This window comes from Manacus vitellinus, unplaced genomic scaffold (assembly GCF_001715985.3).
Source record: "Manacus vitellinus isolate BGI_N305 unplaced genomic scaffold, ASM171598v3 scaffold_1_pilon, whole genome shotgun sequence".
NCBI classification, from domain to species: Eukaryota; Metazoa; Chordata; class Aves; order Passeriformes; family Pipridae; genus Manacus; species Manacus vitellinus.
The window spans coordinates 51,918,238-51,938,417 of record NW_021939396.1 but is presented as its reverse complement, the minus strand read 5'-3'; the positions used below and the strand labels follow the sequence as shown (position 1 = coordinate 51,938,417).

At 37.5% G+C, this 20,180-nt stretch overlaps 1 protein-coding gene across 1 annotated transcript in view; it reads left to right on the top strand.

Moving 5' to 3' along the window:
* Window positions 1-20,180, top strand: part of PIEZO2 (piezo type mechanosensitive ion channel component 2) — a 296,094-nt gene that overhangs the window by 156,836 nt on the left and 119,078 nt on the right. The window contains exons 6-7 of the mRNA XM_029959391.1: window positions 3,907-4,069; window positions 17,825-18,035. Coding sequence (XP_029815251.1) covers window positions 3,907-4,069; window positions 17,825-18,035 — 374 coding nt within the window. The remainder of the gene's footprint in view (window positions 1-3,906; window positions 4,070-17,824; window positions 18,036-20,180) is intronic.

The window sequence follows — 20,180 nt, the reverse complement described above, 5'->3', positions numbered from 1 at the left end:
CTGAAATATTAGATCCAATTAGAAATACTAGATGTTTTACAGTGACCAAACGAGATGAATGGAAAGTATTAGCATTTATGCACTCTTCCTTAGCTTATCACTGGTGAACTGTTGACACAGTATTACCTTTTTTGTTTTATTAAATTAATTAGAAAGTAAACAAATGCTATAGAAAACCTATGAAGGGAAAAAAGAAAGAACCTGATGCATGTATGGAAACATGAGTATGCATGAATAAGACTTTTGAAAAGTTTTTAAAACTACAATAAAAGATAACCTTTAAAATACTTTGTTTACCGAGTATTCAATATAAAATCAAGCTTTTTACAGTTCTTTAATCTGCAAGCATTGTCCAATTTATTGTCTAACATAAGCTTAACATTGTGATACATTACTGATGCTGAATTAATTTTTCTCTTTAAGAACGACTGGTTGTTCTTTTTTCCCATTTTTGTGTATTTGTAACAAAATATTAAATATTTAGAGTTTGGAGACTTTTATATATTATGCATAGTGTTTTACACATGTGTTGCTATATATTTTACTTTTTTTTTCCTATTGAAGCCATTGTAATTTGAGTTCTATTAGCTCTGCTGCTTTTCTGGTTTTATTCTGTAAACCTGAAATAAAGAGGAAGTTAATGTGTCTGCCATTCTAAAGAAATGTATTAATAGCTCACCTCACCAAAACTTTGTGCATTCAGTAGGAGATGAATAATTGTTATTTGTGAGAAACAGTTATTCTAGAAAGGCAAAAAATGAAAATTTTACTTTCAGAAAACTGAAATGCTGAATTCTAGAGCACCAAACAAAAATGTAGTGTTTAAATTATGCTGGCATTTGTGTTTTTGTTTGACTACTAGTGAGAGTACATGAAGTAAGAGAATGGTTTTAACCTGTATGTCCACAGCTAACTCTATTCTCAATGTAGGTAAAGCGGGAAATTTTGCTTAGTTTTGTTAGAATCAATGAACTTTAGGAATGGAGCAGGGTCACACTGTCCTAGAAAAATTCTGTATAAACACAGAAAATTAGGATGATCCCTTTCTGAAGTAGTAACTTTAAAGTATACAGCTGAAAACAGCAGAGGAACGCAGATTATCTGATGAGGAAACTGCTCTATTAGGAGTCTGTCGATATGATAAAACAGTTTCACATAGTGATGCAAAAGTCATAATATTCCTTTTGTCGTACAAAACTTATTTTTGTTACAGAGGAACTCTTGCAACCCTAACTTGTAGTAGTTCCTTGTCTTAAAAAATTGTGTGCAATTTGATTTACTTGATCAAGGAAAGGTTAAAAAAAAACAATTTCAAACCCCTAACTCTTTTTTTTTTTTTCTGCATCCTATAAGAAAGAAGGAAAGACATGGAAAATAATTCTAAAGCTGCCATTTACTGTAATTACATTTCAGAATGTGTTTCTGGCTGAGTTATAAGTTTTAGTCAGTGACGTCTACTACAATTAAAGCTGCCCTGTAGGTAAATGATTTAGTTTAGATGAATGAATTATGCTTTACTAGTTGCAGATCAAGGGTTATGACCAATTCATTGTACACTGTAATTCTTGCAGGGATTAAAAAAAAAAGCTGTTGCTCTGTGAGATCTCCTGAATAGGTTTCCTGTTCTTCTGGAAAGCCTCTTTTGGAGCCTCTTTTGGAGCAAAGAGCACAATGCATAGACTGTTATCAAATGCAAAATATGACCATGTATGAATGCGCAAATAAAGTGAGAAATGTTTGTGGAATGACTGCAGTATTTACCATTCTTTTTTTGTACTGCCAGAGATAACAAGTGAGAATAACTGATTTTTGTTTTAGCTTTTGCTGTGAAAAACTGGGGAGCAGATTGCTTGGGGTCGAGTGAAGCAGTTTATTATTCTGCTTTGCAGAAGAATATACATTTCTCTATTTTCAAGCGATCTTTTGTTTTCTTTTTAATTCTCACATTGAGGTCAGTTTGTTTTCCTTTTCATGGGGAAATGGGAACAGCATACCTTTGTGACTGGTTTTGGTGAATAAACTATTCATGTGCAGAATTTCTCCCTGCTCTGTGTTTAAGTATCACTGTTCAGGTTCTCTATTGCTAGCCTGAACTGTACCTTACATCTTTCACAACAACATATTAAATGATTTTGAAAGATCAGAAGTGCTTGTTTTGGAAAGAAATGTGAGCTGCACCAGAGGCAGAGCTCCCACAGGGGTCTTCTGGGTTCTGAGGAGTAGGATACATGAAGGAAGGCCCAGCGTGGCTCCATGGGAGTACAATGTGAGGAAGGAGAACATGGTGCAAATAAGAAGTGCTGGCACTAGAACGCTACCACTTTTTAATATGGTTGAATGTGAGTGGTTGAATGTGAGTGGTTGAATGTGAAGGACCTCAGAAATAATGCAAAATTAATTTTTGATGAGTTGCTAGACCTGTGTACAGAAAAAATCAAATATAGAAATATTATGTAGAAGTAATCGGATTCATTTTTCAAATGAGACTAGCAAATTTATACTGTTTTTACATTAATTAATACTGAATTAGAGTGTATTTCAGTTCTTTCTAAAAAGTCCCTAAGTGAAACTTTCAGAATCAAGAACTCAGATTTTTTTTCACCAGATATTTAGCAAAACTGCCTTAATAGGCAGGTTTCAGCATAAAGACCAGGATTATTGAAACAAATTCATTAATGTTATTGTGAAACCTGGGTACGCAGTTATTGGGAGTTAGGTTTGTTAAAAATGTACTTTACTACCATTTTCTGCCAAAGTGCAGCCTTGACTAGCTAATCTTCAGTGACAGTAAGAGCCTTGCATCTGTAAAACAACGAATTAAGTTTTCTACCAGTTAAAACTACAAAGAGCTAGCCTAGTGCACTCACCTATGTCCAAGGAACTATGCAGATGCCTCAGCTGTCATCAGAACTGATTACAGACATAAAGCCTTATAAAAAAATAAAAGTTAAAATGGGAACTGCATATTTAAAATGTGTTAATTTCACATTTTCAAATAATTAAGATTATATCCTCTCATTAATAGTTAAAAGTCTAGTATGTCCATGCTGCAGTTTAATAAACTGTTCGTTGTGTCTCTAAACCTGAATCCAAGGTCTCCCTTTTAACAGTGAACCAAATTCAGCCACCACATCCAAATCCATAAAGTCCTATTTCCTAGTATAAACAATTATATCTCCACAATGAAACAGTGCATTTTTTTTTCTCCTTTCAGAGGAGAAGAAAGATTTTCTTGGCATTTAAATATTTAAATATTTTCTTAGCATTTAAATATTTGTACTTAAATACTAGTACTTAAATACCCAAAAAGGTATTAAGATAGTTTGGTTGGATAAAATGTATTAACAGTTAACATAATGAAACGTTAAAATATTAAGGACTTTCTGGTTATTCCTCTTCGTGAGGGAAGGAAGTAGGAAGTAGGATTAAGACTCACATAGGGGTGACACAAATGCTACCTCGCCTGGGTGGACATCCTTGTCCTTGGTGGACCTGTATGCTGTTGTCTTTGCATGGAATTCCAGTAAAGGGATTGTGCTTCTTACACATGGATCTTCTAGGTACTCAGCCAAAATCTTCCTTGTTGAATTTGAAAGTTATTCCTTCATTGTTCTCAACAAAATTGATTCAGAACTGGGTTAATCAAAGTGCTAAGTATCACTAAAATATGGGTATGCGAGCTCCCAGCAAATAATCACTTATTCTATACTTCTGGAGAGCAAAAATATCTGTCTGTCCAGAATTCCTTGATCATTTTCATACTTCCCATATTGTGAAGGTTTCTTATTGCTGGGGGTTTGGGTTATTTTTCTTTGCCTTGAGCTAAATTTCTGTTCCAGTTGAAAATGTCATTAGAAGTAATAAATATTTCTTTGTTTTTTTGTTGTTTTTTTTCGTCCCATACAGTGTGAAAGGAGCAGATGCTGGGAACGTGATCAGACTATTTGTACCAGATATTGGGATGTTCATTGCTAGTCTGACAATATGGCTCCTCTGCCGCAACATGTTTCAGAAGCCAGTAACCGAGGATGCAGCACAGTGCAACATGCAATTTGAAAATGAGGAAATGGTATCAAATACACACTTTTATCTGTATGGCTTTTAGTGAGCTTTGGCATTTCTGTCTGAGATGTGTTCTGAAATGGTTTCACGAGGACTGGGTGTGTTAAAAAGTGAACTTACTTTCAGGAAACTAAACGATTGGTTTTAAAGTGGAAAAGCTAAAGTTATTATCTTGAGAAAACAAAGCAGAATGTGAAAAGTGGTAGGTATGCTACAGGATTTTTCAAATCATTTTGAGTTAAGAAGCAATCATGACAGTTGATCACAATTTCTTCTTCACCAGAGCTGCTGTTTAAGTCTGCCAAGGTTGTTCTGCTGCAGTTTCTTAGATAGCATCCCTACTTCCAAATTTTTTATCCAAGAATAACAGTAGTGTCTGAATGACTATCAGAAACTACTCTTAAGAGAAGGGAAGAGAGACTGTGTATTAAGTTCATGGAAGGAGTTACCTAAAACTGTGGTCGTACTGAGTGAGCTTGAGGATGATATTGGGGAATGACTTAGCTGGAAGTGTTGATGTGTTCGCTGTGTATTTTACTAATGGGAAGAAGAATAGCAGAGATATTGAATGCAGAAAAATCCACAAAAAGGGGAAAACAAGTTTATAATATAAAAAGCCACAGTGGGAATTTAGCCCAGGGTACAGAGAAATTCCTACTACTAATCTTAACATGTTTTTTATCAGGCTGTCTAGCATGCCCTGGGTCTCATTTTCTGTCTTCTTTTACATGGGTGGAATGTTTTTTTCTTTACTCTCAAAATGCCCTTTTTAGGGGAGACAATTTCAACTTGCTCATTTCAAATAGAAATTGAAATGAGTAAAATATTTAGGGGGATCAGTTGCCCATTTTGGTGCCACTATATAGAGTAAAAAGAGGCCTCTCTGCATGTTGCCATGTTGTCTGAATTGTGGCAGTGCCAGAAGCTGGTCAGGTTTCTAGCACATGAGAGATCAGTATCAGGACTGTGCTTTATACTCAGTTGCAGCTGGAATTCTTATGGACTCTCCTGGCAACTGAGGATTGCCTGAAGGCTGCAGCTTTTTAACTACACATTGGAGGACATGCAGGTTTGATCTGATGAGCATATGCAAGGTTTTGTGTCTCCTGGAACCTGGTTTTATCAGCTCTGAATCTACTTTATCGTCAGAGCTGTGCAAAATGGATTTAGCAGCAGGCCAGAACCTTGGGCTATACCCAGAATTGGAGATGTCTGTAGTATTAAGAAGTGTAGCTTATTAGCATGGTTTGTGTTCAGTGCTTCTTTTAAAAGAGTTTCATTTTACCAAAATGGGCTCTAACAGACTTTTTTTAAGCCCTTGATATCCTGAAAAGAAAGCATGCATATGCATAAAATGGGAGTAATCTGATGGCAGAAATTCAGAAGAAAAATAAAAGGCCATGCCTAGGTTCCTCTGAACCTCGATGATGATGCTTAGATACTCACTTCTTCTTTGTTTCAGAGATGAGCCTGAGCCTGGAGAGTGGGTCAAAGGGAGCTCAGTCTAATGGAGAGGATGGGTGCTGGCTTCCAGGCAGGGTTCAACAGTTGTTTACCTGGAGTGCAAGGGAAAAACTGAGCTAACACTAATTACATAACATGGAGTGTAGCTTTTTATTGAGCTATCCTGGACTGGCTACTTCAAGGCAATCCACCAGTGCAACTAAAAAGTCAAAATTATTCCACAAAGGAAGAGTGGGAAGGAGAAGAAAAGTCCGACTGCAAAGAAATATTAATATTGGGCAAATAGAAATATGTGTAAATACATTTGACTTCTTCACATCAAAATCCAGTGAATATTATTTATGTTCTGTAAACTGTATGTATTACAGAATATTTAGTGAACACAGCAGCTGTGTTTAGATTTAGTGACACCCAAAACTCCAACACAGGCATATTTTTTAAAAAAGGGATAATATTTGGTGATCCCAAATGCTTTAGAGAATTCTGATCTTCACAACTGAAATGATGAATCTGTATCAGAGTAACGTGCTTGTTTTTTAAAGATTGAGTGAAATGGAGAGTGGAAAATTAATACCTATTAAACATATTTTTCCAAACTTCAGTTTTCTCTTTCTAGATGCCTGCACATAACATTTTGGAATAATTTCTGCTATTTAGGAGGAGGCGAGAGAAGCAGCTGAATCTGCTAGGAATATGTATTTGGCAGGACTGACTGTAAGGAACCTAATGCATATGCAGAGCATGCAGCTTAGTGTCTGCATTTGGGAGAATATTGGCATGATCTAAAATGAGTCCAAACTATGTAGATTTCACATAATTTTCAAGTCTTCCTTGATAGAGTACACTGGAAAAGGGAAGACTAAGTAAGTGACCAGTCCTTTGAATTCTGCATTAGCCAACTGATGCCTATGGCTGTATGTTGTTGCAGCTTGTTACTGATGCTGTAACTCCACTGAATTAGAAAACACAGAATGAGTTGCAGCAACAACTGTCCTACAAAGAGACACTTCAGGAAAAATGTTGAGCTTGGTACTGTGCCTTCAAGCGAAATAGTCCTGGGTTTGTTGAACCAGCCCTGTAGCCAGCTCTAGAGCTGAAAAGCTTTGGCTGAGAGTCCTTGCCATCAGTCCTCAGAGATTCGTGGTACAAGATTTTGTTAAGAATGCATCAGCTGATTTAAATGGGCTTAGCAGAGGCATAAGGGAGGTAATTTTTCAGGTTGCTAGATGCCTAGCCTATAGAACAGATGGTTCTATAAATCAAGAAATCAGCACTGTGAATTCCAGGCAAAAGCAGAGTATCTTGAAGCTTTACTTTTTCTGCATTAAATTATTTACATTGAACAATTCTCAGAGGTCTTTGCTTTAGGGTAGAGTGAAATACTAAATTTGCTAAAACTGACCTTTTCAAAGGTCTGTGTGAACCCATCACATTTCACTTAATATATGGGCATACCATAAAAATGCCTGGAGTTGAGTAGCAGTTTGTGATACTCAGTTATGTGTGTTTCAACATGGCAGTAGCCTCTAGAAACCAGGCAGAGAGTACAATGGATCAGATTGCCCATGGATTGAGATGCAATTCAAAACAAGAAAAAGTATCAGAATCCAAATTAAGGACAACAAGGGTTCACTGAAAAATGGATGTCTTTCTTCATTGTGCTGCATCCAACTTTAAGGGAAACAGAACTCCATCACAAAAGTGTATTCTATAGAACAGAAGTGGGGGGAGGAAGCTATGAGGCAGTGAGACTCTCAATTATTTGTAAGTAATGCTATCCCAGGAATAAGCAAAGAGTGTGGTTTTAATTAACAGTGAGTCATGAAATAGGAAGGTCTGCCAGATACCAGGCTGCAGTCCAACTCATTACCACCCCTAAATGGTTGCACACTTGGAGCAAACGTGTCTGCAGGCCTTTTTATTAGGACTTAGAAAATTTAAAGCAGGTGAATTCAGCTGGAGACAGGCCTGGATTGGAAATGCTGAAAAGCAAAATGCCAGTCACAAGGTGTAAAAGGTGGAAGAAAATAAGAAAGAACAGTTAACTCCCAGCTGCAGCTGAAAGTATGACATTTTTGATTTGGTGCAGATGGTGGTTTATGTGCCAAAATGCAGATACAGTATATACAGTCTGATAGGTATTAGAAAGGAAGAGGCTTTTTCTTGAATCTGTGGATGAATTGCCTAAAGCTTTAAGTGACAGTGGCAGGGAGGAAACTCCTCTGCAATTGCACAACTTAAACTTTAGAAAAGGTGTGGATCTTAATTGAATAAAACAGTTGTAGTCTTCAATGCAACTTCCTCCCACTGGCTGCCTTGCCTATTCAAACTTGTTTCTCATCCATGATCTCCTAGAAAGCAAATAGGACCACTGGGTCTGTACTTTGTCCCATAATCTGAGGCAAGGTTGGTTCCAGAGCCTCCACACCTGTTCTGTTCTGCAGAAGGCAGAGATTTGTTTGGGATCTCAAAAGGGAAAAAAAAGTAAAAAGAGGAAATAATTTTAAAATACTAAAGTTTGAGAAGAATGTGAGGACAGCTTGACCTGGAGTCAGGATACTGGACTCTAATCAGAGGACTAGCATCATTCTCACTTCAGCCGCAAACTGGGTTTGTGTCCTCAAGTCTATTACTTCATCTCTCTCTCGGCTTCTCTGTCCCTTGACACATAGAAGCAATAAAAATGCTCATTTTCCTAGCTTTGTCTTTCTAAACAGTGACAGGGCTATTTGTCCTATGCCTACATTGGGCACATAGTACATGGAGAGCTCTTATTTGGTCCAGGACTCCCAAGTGTAACTGTAATACATACAGGAGGGAACAGACAGGCTCTGAGAAGTGCACATGTCCCATGCCTTGTCCAAGGACATTCTATCCTAGAAATTACCCATTTAGACCAATATCCTTATCCTTAAAGTAGCTGGTCCCTGCTGAATAAGGACAGCAGCATGTCAGAGAATACCCTTTTTCTCCCATCTCCAACATTAGAATTTATATTGCTCTCTCCTAGTGCAAGAACAACTTTAATCCTAAAACATGTGGTTTCAAATCCCTTCCAAAAAAAAGTTGTTTATAATTATAACTATTCTGGATAATCTTGTTAAACATATAATTACCTAGACCCTTTTAAAACCTCATTAATTTCTTGGCTTCAGTGGCGTCATGAAGCAAGGACTTCCACAATTTAATAAGTGCTCTCTGATTTTATTTTGAATTTAACACTGTTTAATTTTATGGAAGGTCTCTTGTATTACATGTTATAAAACAGAGTGAGATAGTTTAAGGGAAATCAAATGTATTTATTATCTTCCATATTTGTCCTTTTAAAAGTAAGCAATCTCTGTTCTTTTTTTTTTTCCAATTTCTTCTGTCATGTTAATTATGGTTTTTTTTCTGAACAAGCTATAGGTCTGCAATATTCATTTGAGCTACAGGGATTATCAGTTTCTCAGCATTTCAGGCAAGGTCTTATTGTAGATTTAAATAATAATGTTATGACATACGTTATGAGGTTCAGAGATTTGGGGGTTGAACAATTCTACTGGTGTATCACCTGCCTGGATGTCCTGTGTAATATGGATACTTAGTTCAGCTTAGAGCACAGCTCTGAGAAAGCTCTGATGTCCCAGTCTTTGCAGTTGCTAGACCCTTGCCATTTTTCATTCCTTCAGATGCAGAGTTCTCCTTTGAGCAGTTTGCAGTGGTGTCCATGACCCTGTCTACATGACCATGACATTTTTCTTAAAGCCTGTGATGGGTTTATTTCTCCTAAGATGATTTATTGTTTTGTGTTTATCTTAATTTAATTTGATTTTACCAGAGTCAAACATTCACCTGACCTGATTAGCTCTCATTGATGTGGAACACTTTGACTCTGATGTCTCTAAACATCGTCTTCCCATATGCAACTTCTTCTCCTTCAATAATTGCTTCTCTTCAGAGACAGAAAATTATGGCTATTGTGGGAAATATTGTGGAAAAAGAACTTCGTAGAGAAGATTGGAACTTTTTGGCTACTTTGAGCTCCCTGATGACACCTCTTTTATTTCTCATCTTTTTTTTTCCTCATTGTCATCTGTATTTAGCACGGCATTGGCTTACCTTTTCCAATTGGTTATAAATGTTTCTTTGATTCTGACCTCTGGAGAACTGGTCCAAACCTGCTTGGTCTTAGTGTGCTTTGAACATGGTGTAAGTAGGATTTAATACCTTACTTCTCTGGTTCAAAACAGGTAGATGAGGCTCCCTTATCTCTTTGCTCCTGATGTTTGTAGTGGTGAAGTTTGCCAGACCTTACACAGCTGCCTCCCTCGGTAACAATTCTAATGCATCTCATCTTAACAAGGGTCAAAAGTTTACAAGTTACATTAGCTTCTTGGTTTGATGCACATGTCTTTGGATAAGTCTTAACACAAATATGTAATTACACTGCAGCAGGCTACAGCTACATAGTACTACATAGTGCAGTGCATTATGTATCACCAAATGCTGTTAGCCTGTTCGGCATGAAACTTTAGTGTGCACCTGTCCTGTTTTGGTTAGAAACATCCCATGATGCAATTTTTCTTGTGGCATCTCTTCACTGAGGTTAATAACAGTTCTTCATTCCAAATTTTGAGATACAGAGTTACTAACCAGGAGCTGAAAATCCTGGAATACTGGTGCCTTTGGACAGCCTAAGTGATGAATAAAAGCACAAGAAGGAATCTCTTGGCTCACAGAATTTAATCTGCTGCTGTTGCAGGCAGCTGTATCACACAATTCCCTCTGGAAGGTAGGAAGCACTGTCTTGAAAACAGGGCAACTTTTCTTCATCCCATTGCTGCTGAAACGACCCTGTTCTGTAATTTTGCTTTTCTGGTGGTTAGAAAACATCTAATTTAGATTGCATGTGTATTCATAGCTGCATTATAACCCTTTTAGTTCTTCTGCTCTTTTGCTTCAATACACTGTTTTCTTCTCTAGCATTTATTTTTCTGATAGTTTGGGGGAAAAGAAAAAAAGAATCTTTCCTTAAAGTTTGGTCTGCAAGACAAAAGAAGACAAGTAATTTTGGATTGTCTTGTAGATTAGAAGTCGCATTCTCTTGTTCATCCCAGTAATCTGAAATTCTTCAGGGTGGTACTGGTGAAGTACACAAGCCACTTCAGTATGAGCTGAGACAATACTGAAAATAACCACAGCACCATGGTTGGGCTATTTATCATCCTTCTTAGGAATATGCATAATGGTACAATGTGTATATTACTTGAGCCAGAAATTACTCCATATAGGTGCTATGTAGCTTCGTACACCTGCACTAGCTTATTTAGAGTTTGTAGTGAATTGTGCCTTATAGTCATAACCCAACTTCCTATTTCCTTTTCAGTGAAAAAACGAGTTTAATCATCCCAAGCCAAAACACCAAACTCTGCCTGTGAGTTCCTCTCTCTTTGGCATTTGGCTTACATGCCTGACAGCTTTTTGAAGTCAAGATGTGAAACTGTGTTTCCATATTGGCCAAGTTGAGTTTTGTGCTGAAATCACTTGGTGTTTGCTCAGGTGCAATGGGTACATTGGGAAGTGATAGAATCTTTGGCCCTTTCAGTACAATATCTATTGTATACAGGATTTAATGAGTTGCCTTCCTGTTATCATGATTCAGAACTGTGCTTTTCTTTATTAATTTATTTTTCATTTCCTCTTAATGTCTCTGTCCCTATGTTCTTCCGGTAAATAGCTGATTTTTTTTTTTTTTTGTAATGAATGACACTTTCCTACAGGAGATTTTACTGCGGAAGTGTATGTATGTCATTCATTACTATAAAACACTACAAACACGTTGAAAGTTATTTCTGCTAGCACATCACTGACAAATTTATCTAATACTACCTAAGCTTTAGCACACTTGAGATGTATTAGTGATAATTTTTTTCATTAAAATCTATATGACTTAAAGTTAATTTAGGATTTTTCTCTCCAGTAATTCAGTTGAGTAATATAAATTATTAAAATAAACTGTTTAAATTCCAAAAAGACTCTATCTCATTAATGTCACACCTACCAAAATGTTCATTACAGTCTCACACTTGATTAGTTCAGCTCATTTTGCAGGGTCTTTCCCTGAAGTCAGATGGTTTTCTTTTTCTGTCCTGGCTTGCAGTCCGCAGCCTTCCCTGCCCTCACAATCCCACGCGCGTGTAGTGTGGTGTTCCCCTCTGGCTTTCTGTAGACCAACCTGAGCTCCCTTTGAGCATCCCATGTGCCTTGCACAAGATGACCTCAGAGAGATACTCTTGCTAAGCAGCCCCATTTCTGTAGGGATCAAGTTGAATTACATGTGGTAATTGTTTATGTGGAAATGTTTGAATTTATTTTGTGGCAGGAAAAGCAAGGACATCTGCTTCTCTCTCACATGCTGATGCTTTCAGAACAACAGTGGAGTTCTTCTACACTTCCTTGCAAAATTGGAAATTCAATAAATGATTGCCTTAACATGGTTTAGTATTGACTACAGGTTAAAACCACAATCATTTATATCACATTAAAGGCTTGCAGTTCCTTTGATGATAAAAGAAGTAGTGGTTAAATTTCTTTTTCGGCTTTTGTGCTCACAGCTGTGCCTGACTAAAGAATACTGTGTTATTTTGATTATTTTTTCTATATGCACATATGTATGTCCTGCTTCTAAAGGCAAGTACTTAAATTAAATCCTCCTACTGTTGTAAGTATCTCATATTTAAAGATAAAGGTTGGAGACCTTTTTTTGGGAGGGGGAAGATATTTTTATAGGAAACTTAAAAGTATGAACTCAGTCACATAATAATAGGTTGACTGCAGCAGCTTAGTTATGATGGAGGCAATTGAACTAATATGAGTATGAGAGAGAGAGTCTATTTCTATTGTTCTGCTGGTATATTTGAATCAAATAGCTTATCTCAGATCATTCCTAAGCCAAGCCATTCATTACATGGGGTTTTTGAAATGAGAAGGTAGTTCAGAAACTTGGGCATAGTAATGGCTTGAACAGTCATATAAAAGATGTCTGATAAATGGTATCTGTGCTGCTTTATCACAGGTATGGAATAAAAGTATGATCTCTGACTAGAGGGAAAGAAATGGTTATAGGAAGTGTTATTTTAGTGAGAGAATCACGGTTTTACAGTAGCAGTGTTAGCAGGGTGCTGTGAGCATGCGCCTCAGGGCCCATAAACTGTGGGGCAGCATGAAGACAATCCAGCCCACTTTAAAGAAACTGGTGTGGCTGTCAGCAGCAGGGGTTAGAAGTCTGCGCTGAGGTCTGGGATACTACAGCTAGAAAAGTTCTTATGAAGATTAACATTGGCAGAAGGAGAGAGACCATGAGGCTTGTGTTATGGCTTGCTTAGTCTTGTATCCTTGCAAAGCAGTTGCAACTCTATGTTCTGCAAGCAAACCACACACCTTCAAGCTAATGTAGATCATGATAGCACATCTCTGGTATCACCTGCAATAAATCACATGATGTACCAAAATGTATCACTCCGTCGTCCTGCCAAACCTACGTACCTGTAACTGTTTGGGTAAGGCTTGGTGAACTTCACTCAGCTTTCATTTTCTCACTCCTCTCTGTTTGTTTCCTGGTTCTGGCTGTGAGAAAATGTCAAAATACTGAAAAGAGGCTATTTTTGCAACATTTATGAGCCAACTGGAAGGAAGGAGCACCTGAACTCACATGAGAACTTACTCTTGTGAGCTTAGCAGTGCATGCTTGAGAGGTCTCGATAATTAATGCAATGTATTCACAGGGATAGAAGTTGTGTCCATTCTGAGGCTTGCATATCCTTAGTTGTAATAATTCTGGTCAGTTAAATTGTGCTGCTGTCATTACTTGAATTTTTGAAGGGTTTAATTTATGTGTCCTCTAGAATTGAAAAGTCAATAAAGGAGCAAATTTGTGTTTTCAGACACAATACCATTAACCGTAGGTACAAAGCAAGGAGTGTACTGAAGCAAGAATGAGTTTTAGGTTAGAATTAAGGCTTCCTGTTAGTAAATACAGCTCTGGGACTAGAGGATATCTCTGTGCAGTAGTGTTTATACTGTACCAGATGAAACATTTAAAAGTTGGATGTTGAACAAGCAGCCCCCAAAGTAGCTAATGGACATTCTGGCCCTGTCCACAATAGTAGCTGCCATAGCTGCCACAGGAGCAGTAGTTTTCTTGCCTGTTCTCTATCTCAGTTTGGCAGTTTAAAAAAGTGTTGTACAATAAATACTCCCGGGACTTCCACATGATTGCTAAAAAACCTAAACTGCATTTAGTTTGTTTATAGAAAGTCCTGAGGCCCTGCTCTGCAGAGCAAAGGTCATGGAAACACATGTTTACGGCTTCACAAATGCTCTATACTCCTTGAATGGAGAAATTTATTTGATTTAATCAGCATCCACAGGGATCCTGTAATTGCATAATAGGTAATTTATTATGGAAGTAAAAGTATTTTTCTAACTGTAGCCTATGTAACATGGTTTTGTAGCTTTAGACTAATCCACATAGTTAAAAAGAGCTTTGCAAAACAGTCTGACTGGAGTAATGGTGTTCTGTGATGAGCGTCTACTAGTATGGCTATTTAATCCTTTGAAAGTGTTAAAACAACAAGCACATTATCACCATGTTGGATGTAAAAACTGTTAACTGTTTGCCTGCCTTCAGCAACTTGAAATGCTCAATATGAGAAACTGGAAAGCCAGCCCAGATAATCCAGCTAGAGGGTGGTGAATATGAGAGTGGGGGAATCCAAAGTTTGGTTTTTTGACATGTGCTGGAACATGGCCTTTCAGCTTCTTCAGGAAAGGAACATGGCCTTTCATCTTGGATATTGACTTACAAACCGATCTGTTTATACACACAAAAAAAAAAGGTCAAATCCATAGTTGTTTAGCTGTCATAGTCTTTTTACTGAAATAATCATTAACTGGGTCATGAATGACACAGGCAGAATAAGGCTAAGAACTATGGTATTATCCTTAAAAGAACTTGCAGATAGGGAAGAGAGATGAGGAATTTAACCCACCTCTTACACGTATTATTCTGGTGCAAAGCCTGGGTTTCTGAAACCAGGCAATCCTTGCACAGCCTATCATTGATAATTCCAGGTGTGCTGAAAAGTTGCAAAACAACATGCATCTGTTCTGAAAAAGCTATGTGGGGTATTATGGTTGTTGTTGATAACCCCATTTGCTAGCTTGTCTTAAACTGAGGAGAGTGGTTGAAGAACACCAACTCCAGACAGACTTTTGCAGTTTTAGAAGGAAAACTTGGGAAATCAGTTTGGTATTTGCTGGGGTTCTGAATGCTGAAGTTTTCTTTCCTACATCTGATGACCTCAGTAACACCAGAATTAGGTTTTTCTGCGTTTCCTGTGAATGTTTGTGATGTTCTTACTTCATTCTTGAACTTGGAATTAATATTTTTGTATATAAATAAAAATGGAAAACCAAAAAAGTTAACCTGTTTGGTAACTCATCAACCTGCAAGCTTTTAGCTGTGCTTGAATAAGCCTCAGTCCATGGAAAGTTTGCACCATCATCTCCTTCTCAGCTTTAGTTATATCCTGGCCCAGTGAAACACTCTCTTCCCCAGTGCTTCTCCCTGAGCGTGCTGTGTCATACGTGTCGGTATTAGATTATTAATACTGAACTCTTAAGGCAAAATGTAGCCTAAAGGTTCTTCAGATCAATGAAGCAAGAGTGATTAGCCTGGTAAAATTAAAATAGTATGGTCCTAATTAGGATAGGTGGGGGTAAGAGACAGAAAAGGATATCAAGTCCCACCTTTCACTGGGATGTTTTTATGTGGTTTCCTTGCTTTTGTGTCCTCCTTTTTATTTTGCTATTTGAAAGTAATTTGTGTTTTCCTCCAATTCATACTTAAAAATATTTAATTTTCCCACAAGAATATTTTTGGCTTCTGCTTGGAAAATATTTTATTGTCTTCTTTTGTGACTCTTCAGACTTTTATTTCCTGTTCCTTATAATTAAGTGTTATATCAGCAATCTTAAGCTCTATAAATATATGAATCATGTCTTCATGTTTATCATAGATTCACAGTATTCAAAGAGATGTGAATCCTGACAACCTCCCATGAAATAACTTATTTATTTTGAAATTATTCCTATACATTTTTTAAGTAAGTCTGTGTTTTAGTGCACGTTGTCTTCAGAAATTTGAAGGCACTAACTGAAGAAATAAGGGTCTCTATCACCTAGACCCATGTATAGTAAGCATGCTGTTTCATAACCTTTAAATGTCCACCAGTCTCACTCATTCTCTTTGTTTGGAATCTGAAGATTATTGAAGGTTTCACTGTTCAGTGGTCACATTAAGCTCAAGGCACAGAGCATTAGACCCAGTCCAAGAGGAGCAGGATTGGGCCCAAAAGGACTGGATGAGGAGCAGGTTAATCAGAAATGATCGTAACTTTTGCCTATTATTTAACTTTCTCACTGAAACAGCTGAACAGGTGTAAGTGAGGGCAGAATGTATTGCTCAGCCCCCTGTCAGCATTGTTCCTGAATATTTAATATTTCCTATCCTTTAGATAGGAAAGCTCCTATCCTTTAGATAGGAGCTGAGGTATGAGCAGCAGTGATGAATGGACAGAAAAACCTCTTCACGCTGCATGGCTGGAAATGTGGGGACTGCATGTTTGGGCTGCCATCTCTCTATTGTTTTGCATAACGATCTAATAATTCCTATGTTGAGAGCTCTATAAGTGAATGGTGACAATAAGAAAGCAATTAAAATTCTACTGTACTCCATTTAAAATGGCTATAGCTAGCGAAATAGTGATAAGTCAAAGAGAAAGGTAGATTTCCCAGATCAACCCTCTGCTGTATTTAATACGTTTCATTGTCCGTAAAATAGAGACTCTTGAGAATAAGCAGGTTTTTTTTTTCTTCCCTGGGCATTCACAACAATGTGAAAGCTCTAAAGTAAGAGAAGATAGCTGGCAACCAGCTTAAAGGTGAAATGAAAGAGTCTATAGGGAATTTTGTTCCTGTGGGAATCCACATAATGTAATGGTACAGAAGAATTTGGTTAAGTCGGCTGAGATTTCATCTGTTCCTACTGCAGTCTTATCTGTCAGTGTGGAATTTTTTCTGCCAAAGGTCACCAATAAATATAAAACTGCTATTCTGATGAAAAATACCAATAGTCTGTCTTTCTTACTTTCACACAGAGAGATACAGCTTGGCTTGAACTAACGTTAGCTAATTCAAGTTTAAATTAGTGCCAAAGAAGCTATTCTGTATTACACCAAATGAGAACCTGGCTCAAAACTATTACCTTTTTTTCTTTTTTTTAATATGCCCCTACATTTCTGTGAAGGACTAATTTTTCCATAAATTGTGTCTTTGTGGGGGCCTCTTGCTAATCCTTCAGATTCTCACTGTGGGTTGATGATTTAGTCTACATCACTCAATAGCTGTGTATGTCTTCTGGTCTCCAAGATACGATGGAGACTTGATGGTGAAAACCACTGCCAAATCCTAACAAACTGCTTAAGTATGACGGGCCTTTACATGTTTCCTTATTTTCTCTTTTCCATTGTGTAGTTCTAAGCCACTGGTCTTATTTTCTGCTAAATTGTTGTAGATCACTCAAGCTTTCACTAGTTCTCTCTTACTCACTTTTTCACCTTTTCTTTCACTGTCAGTGAATCTCACCATTTTTCACTGTCTCCCCAATTCTGTGCTTAGTGTATTTTTTCTTTCTCAAACTTCAGTCAGCAATGAGCTATCTGTCCATTTATTTTAGGCCTTGTTGCCGTGTCCCAGATCACGCTTACTCGCGCCATTCTAGGTCTTGCATTTAAAGTTTGAGAAAGGGTTAATGCAAAAGGGTTTGAAAACTGACATCAACCACGAAGGGACTTGTGCTTACTGGAGCTTATAACTGAGGCCATTGAGGCAAAGAGGCATTTAAAAGACAGTGGATAACAATATGCTTATCTTGCTAAGAATGCTGAACTAACCAAACTAAAGTTCATGTAAAAATGAAAAAGCAGACTGTTGTGCACATGTGGGAGGACTGCAGCCTTTCTCAGAGACAATGCTTAACATCCTTTTATTTTGAGGCAGATCTGAAGTGGGAGCCATCAATGCACAACTCTGGCTTTAGTGCATCTTTCTGAGCTCTCACTGCTTGGGATAGTCAAGGGTTATAAGAAGACTTCATTGTTAAATAATATATGCGTGGTTTTTAATTTCAAATTCCTTTATGTCTCCCTCTCTCTGTTTTTTGCATTCTGTTTTTCTTTCCTTCCTTCTGCTTTAGGCTGCAAGAGAAAAATTAGAGCCAGATGACGCTTTGATGTATGAAGAAGATCTGGATGACGAAGACTGTGGAGAAGCAGAATTTGAGGAAACCATGAAATTAAAACTGCTGCGTAGAATTGCCTCCCTAGCATCCAGACTGAGGGAGTTTATTGGCAACATGATAATCACCACTGGAAAAGTTGTTGTTACAATTTTACTTGGTTCAGCAGGTTGGTGCATTTGAAAAATTTCCTCAGGAGCCCATTAGATTATACATTTAACAAATGAGTTTCAGCACTTTGGTACCTGTGGGAGTAACAATGGAAATTTTTAAGGGAAAAGAAATTGCTGCTGATTTTATTTAAATTGAATTTTTGGCAGGTATCAGAATATACTGAGTTGCTTAATTTTTTTGTACTGATACTGTGCAGCCCTATTATTCTGTTTATGACTTTCACAGTTGCTGTTGTATTCAAATGGTGAATGGGGGCATATTATTAATGACTATATGTTGTATATATATTTTTTTTTAAAGTGAATTTATAGATTTTGTTCCATCACTTCCAAGTGTAAAAAGGAACTGTATTCATTAAGAAAAAGTAACAAAGAGTATTCAGTTGACCATATAGTGTGTAAAAAGACTAATAAGCAGACTTCCTGTTGGTTTTCAATGGAGTCAGTAAAAGTAGTTGTTTTGATATGATGTAGCCAACATTTTTATAACACATTTGACTTAGTACCACATAGTCAGCTACAACCAGAATGGAAGTGTACAAATCACTGTAGATTGTAATCACTGAATTCAAAATTGGATCATGGAGTTGTAAATTAGCTTTCATGTGCTGGCTCACGTGTTTGAATGGAGTGTTTACATATAAAGTATAACTGTACACTAAACGAATAAGTATACCAGTATATGAAGTATAAAACAAGAGTACAAAAGATGTTTGATACTGAATGACAGGGACTGGTCAGGTGAGGCCCCTTTAGTAAGGCAGACTCTTTCTTTAAGGTAAGATTGTCTAACAATATTACACATAGCCAAATGCAAAGAATGAAATCTAAAAAGGGAAAAAAATAACTGAATCACCATGACGCCTGACATGAGGGAAGAGAGGTGTGATTAAAAAAAACCCGGAAAACCAAACAAACCCAAAAACCTGATGCCAATCTGCATGGGTGAACATCATCCATGAAAGGTGAAATAGAAGGATCATGCAGCAGTGACAGGGAACAATTTCTTCTGAATGTTGATGGGCAGCTTGACTGTGGAGCTCCAATACAAGCCAAGAACTGGGAGGTTGTTCAGAGTTACAAAAAGGACTTGAGGTCTGAGAAACCTGTTTTCCAGAGAGAGACCGTGAGCCTTATAAATTAAATACTTCCTTACTTACCATGCCAAAAAGATGAAGGGTGATTTAACTGCAGCCTGAAAGTACTGACAAAGTGATACCATTTTTTAAGATACCTCATCTAGTAGAAGTGATAATAGGAGCCAACACTTAGGTGGTAAACCTAGACAATTTCAGACCAGAAATAAATTTTGAATTTTTCACAGCCAGAGTAATTGACCATAATAAAATCTTGGTTTAGGATATAATGGATTCTCCTTCTCCAAAAGTGTTTAAATAAAGACAAAGTGTCTCTTAGAAAGAACGAGGGAAATAGTTTCAGGCTCGAGGCAGAAATTGCTGGGTTTACAGCACCATAGGTTAAAGACTTGGTCTCGAGTATGATGTGAAAGATGTGATGGTGGAACTCAGGAAAATGACTGTAGATACGAGTCCTTACAGTGCCTGGACTCAGCTCAACCAGGGACCGACCCTTGGAGCACTGCCCCCAAAAGACATGTCAATCCAGCACCTGGCAAGGGGCAAATCCTCCTGCTGCTGAAGTAGCTGGCTCAGTTGCAGGGCTCAGCTGCAGGGCCAGCAGGCACACTGGAGCCATGAGGCACGAGGAACCTGCAAGTCTGTCCAGAGGAAGGGGGCTCCTAGATGCATACTAGTAAAAAGCTTAAAAATAAGTTGAGGCAGGCCCCCCTGCTAGCTTTGTTATCATTTCTTTAAGAGTCCACTGGGCTGCTGTGCTGTCTGCAATCTCTTGTCATTTTCTCATAGTTGCTTCTCTTAGACATATATGTCTTTCCTGCTTCCTAACTTACTTTTGTGGGCTACCCTCAGAGCATCAGGTCTCCTTTACCAGTTAGACATTTTCACAAGTGCAATGCTCAGCTAAGCAATAGCAAAAACAACATACATGTGTGAGACAGCAGAGACTTTGTCATATGTAAATAACAAGTTTCTAGGAGTTAACAGTGAAAAAAAAAATCAAACATTTACTGATTATTCTGTAGATTTTATCTAAATCTCTTA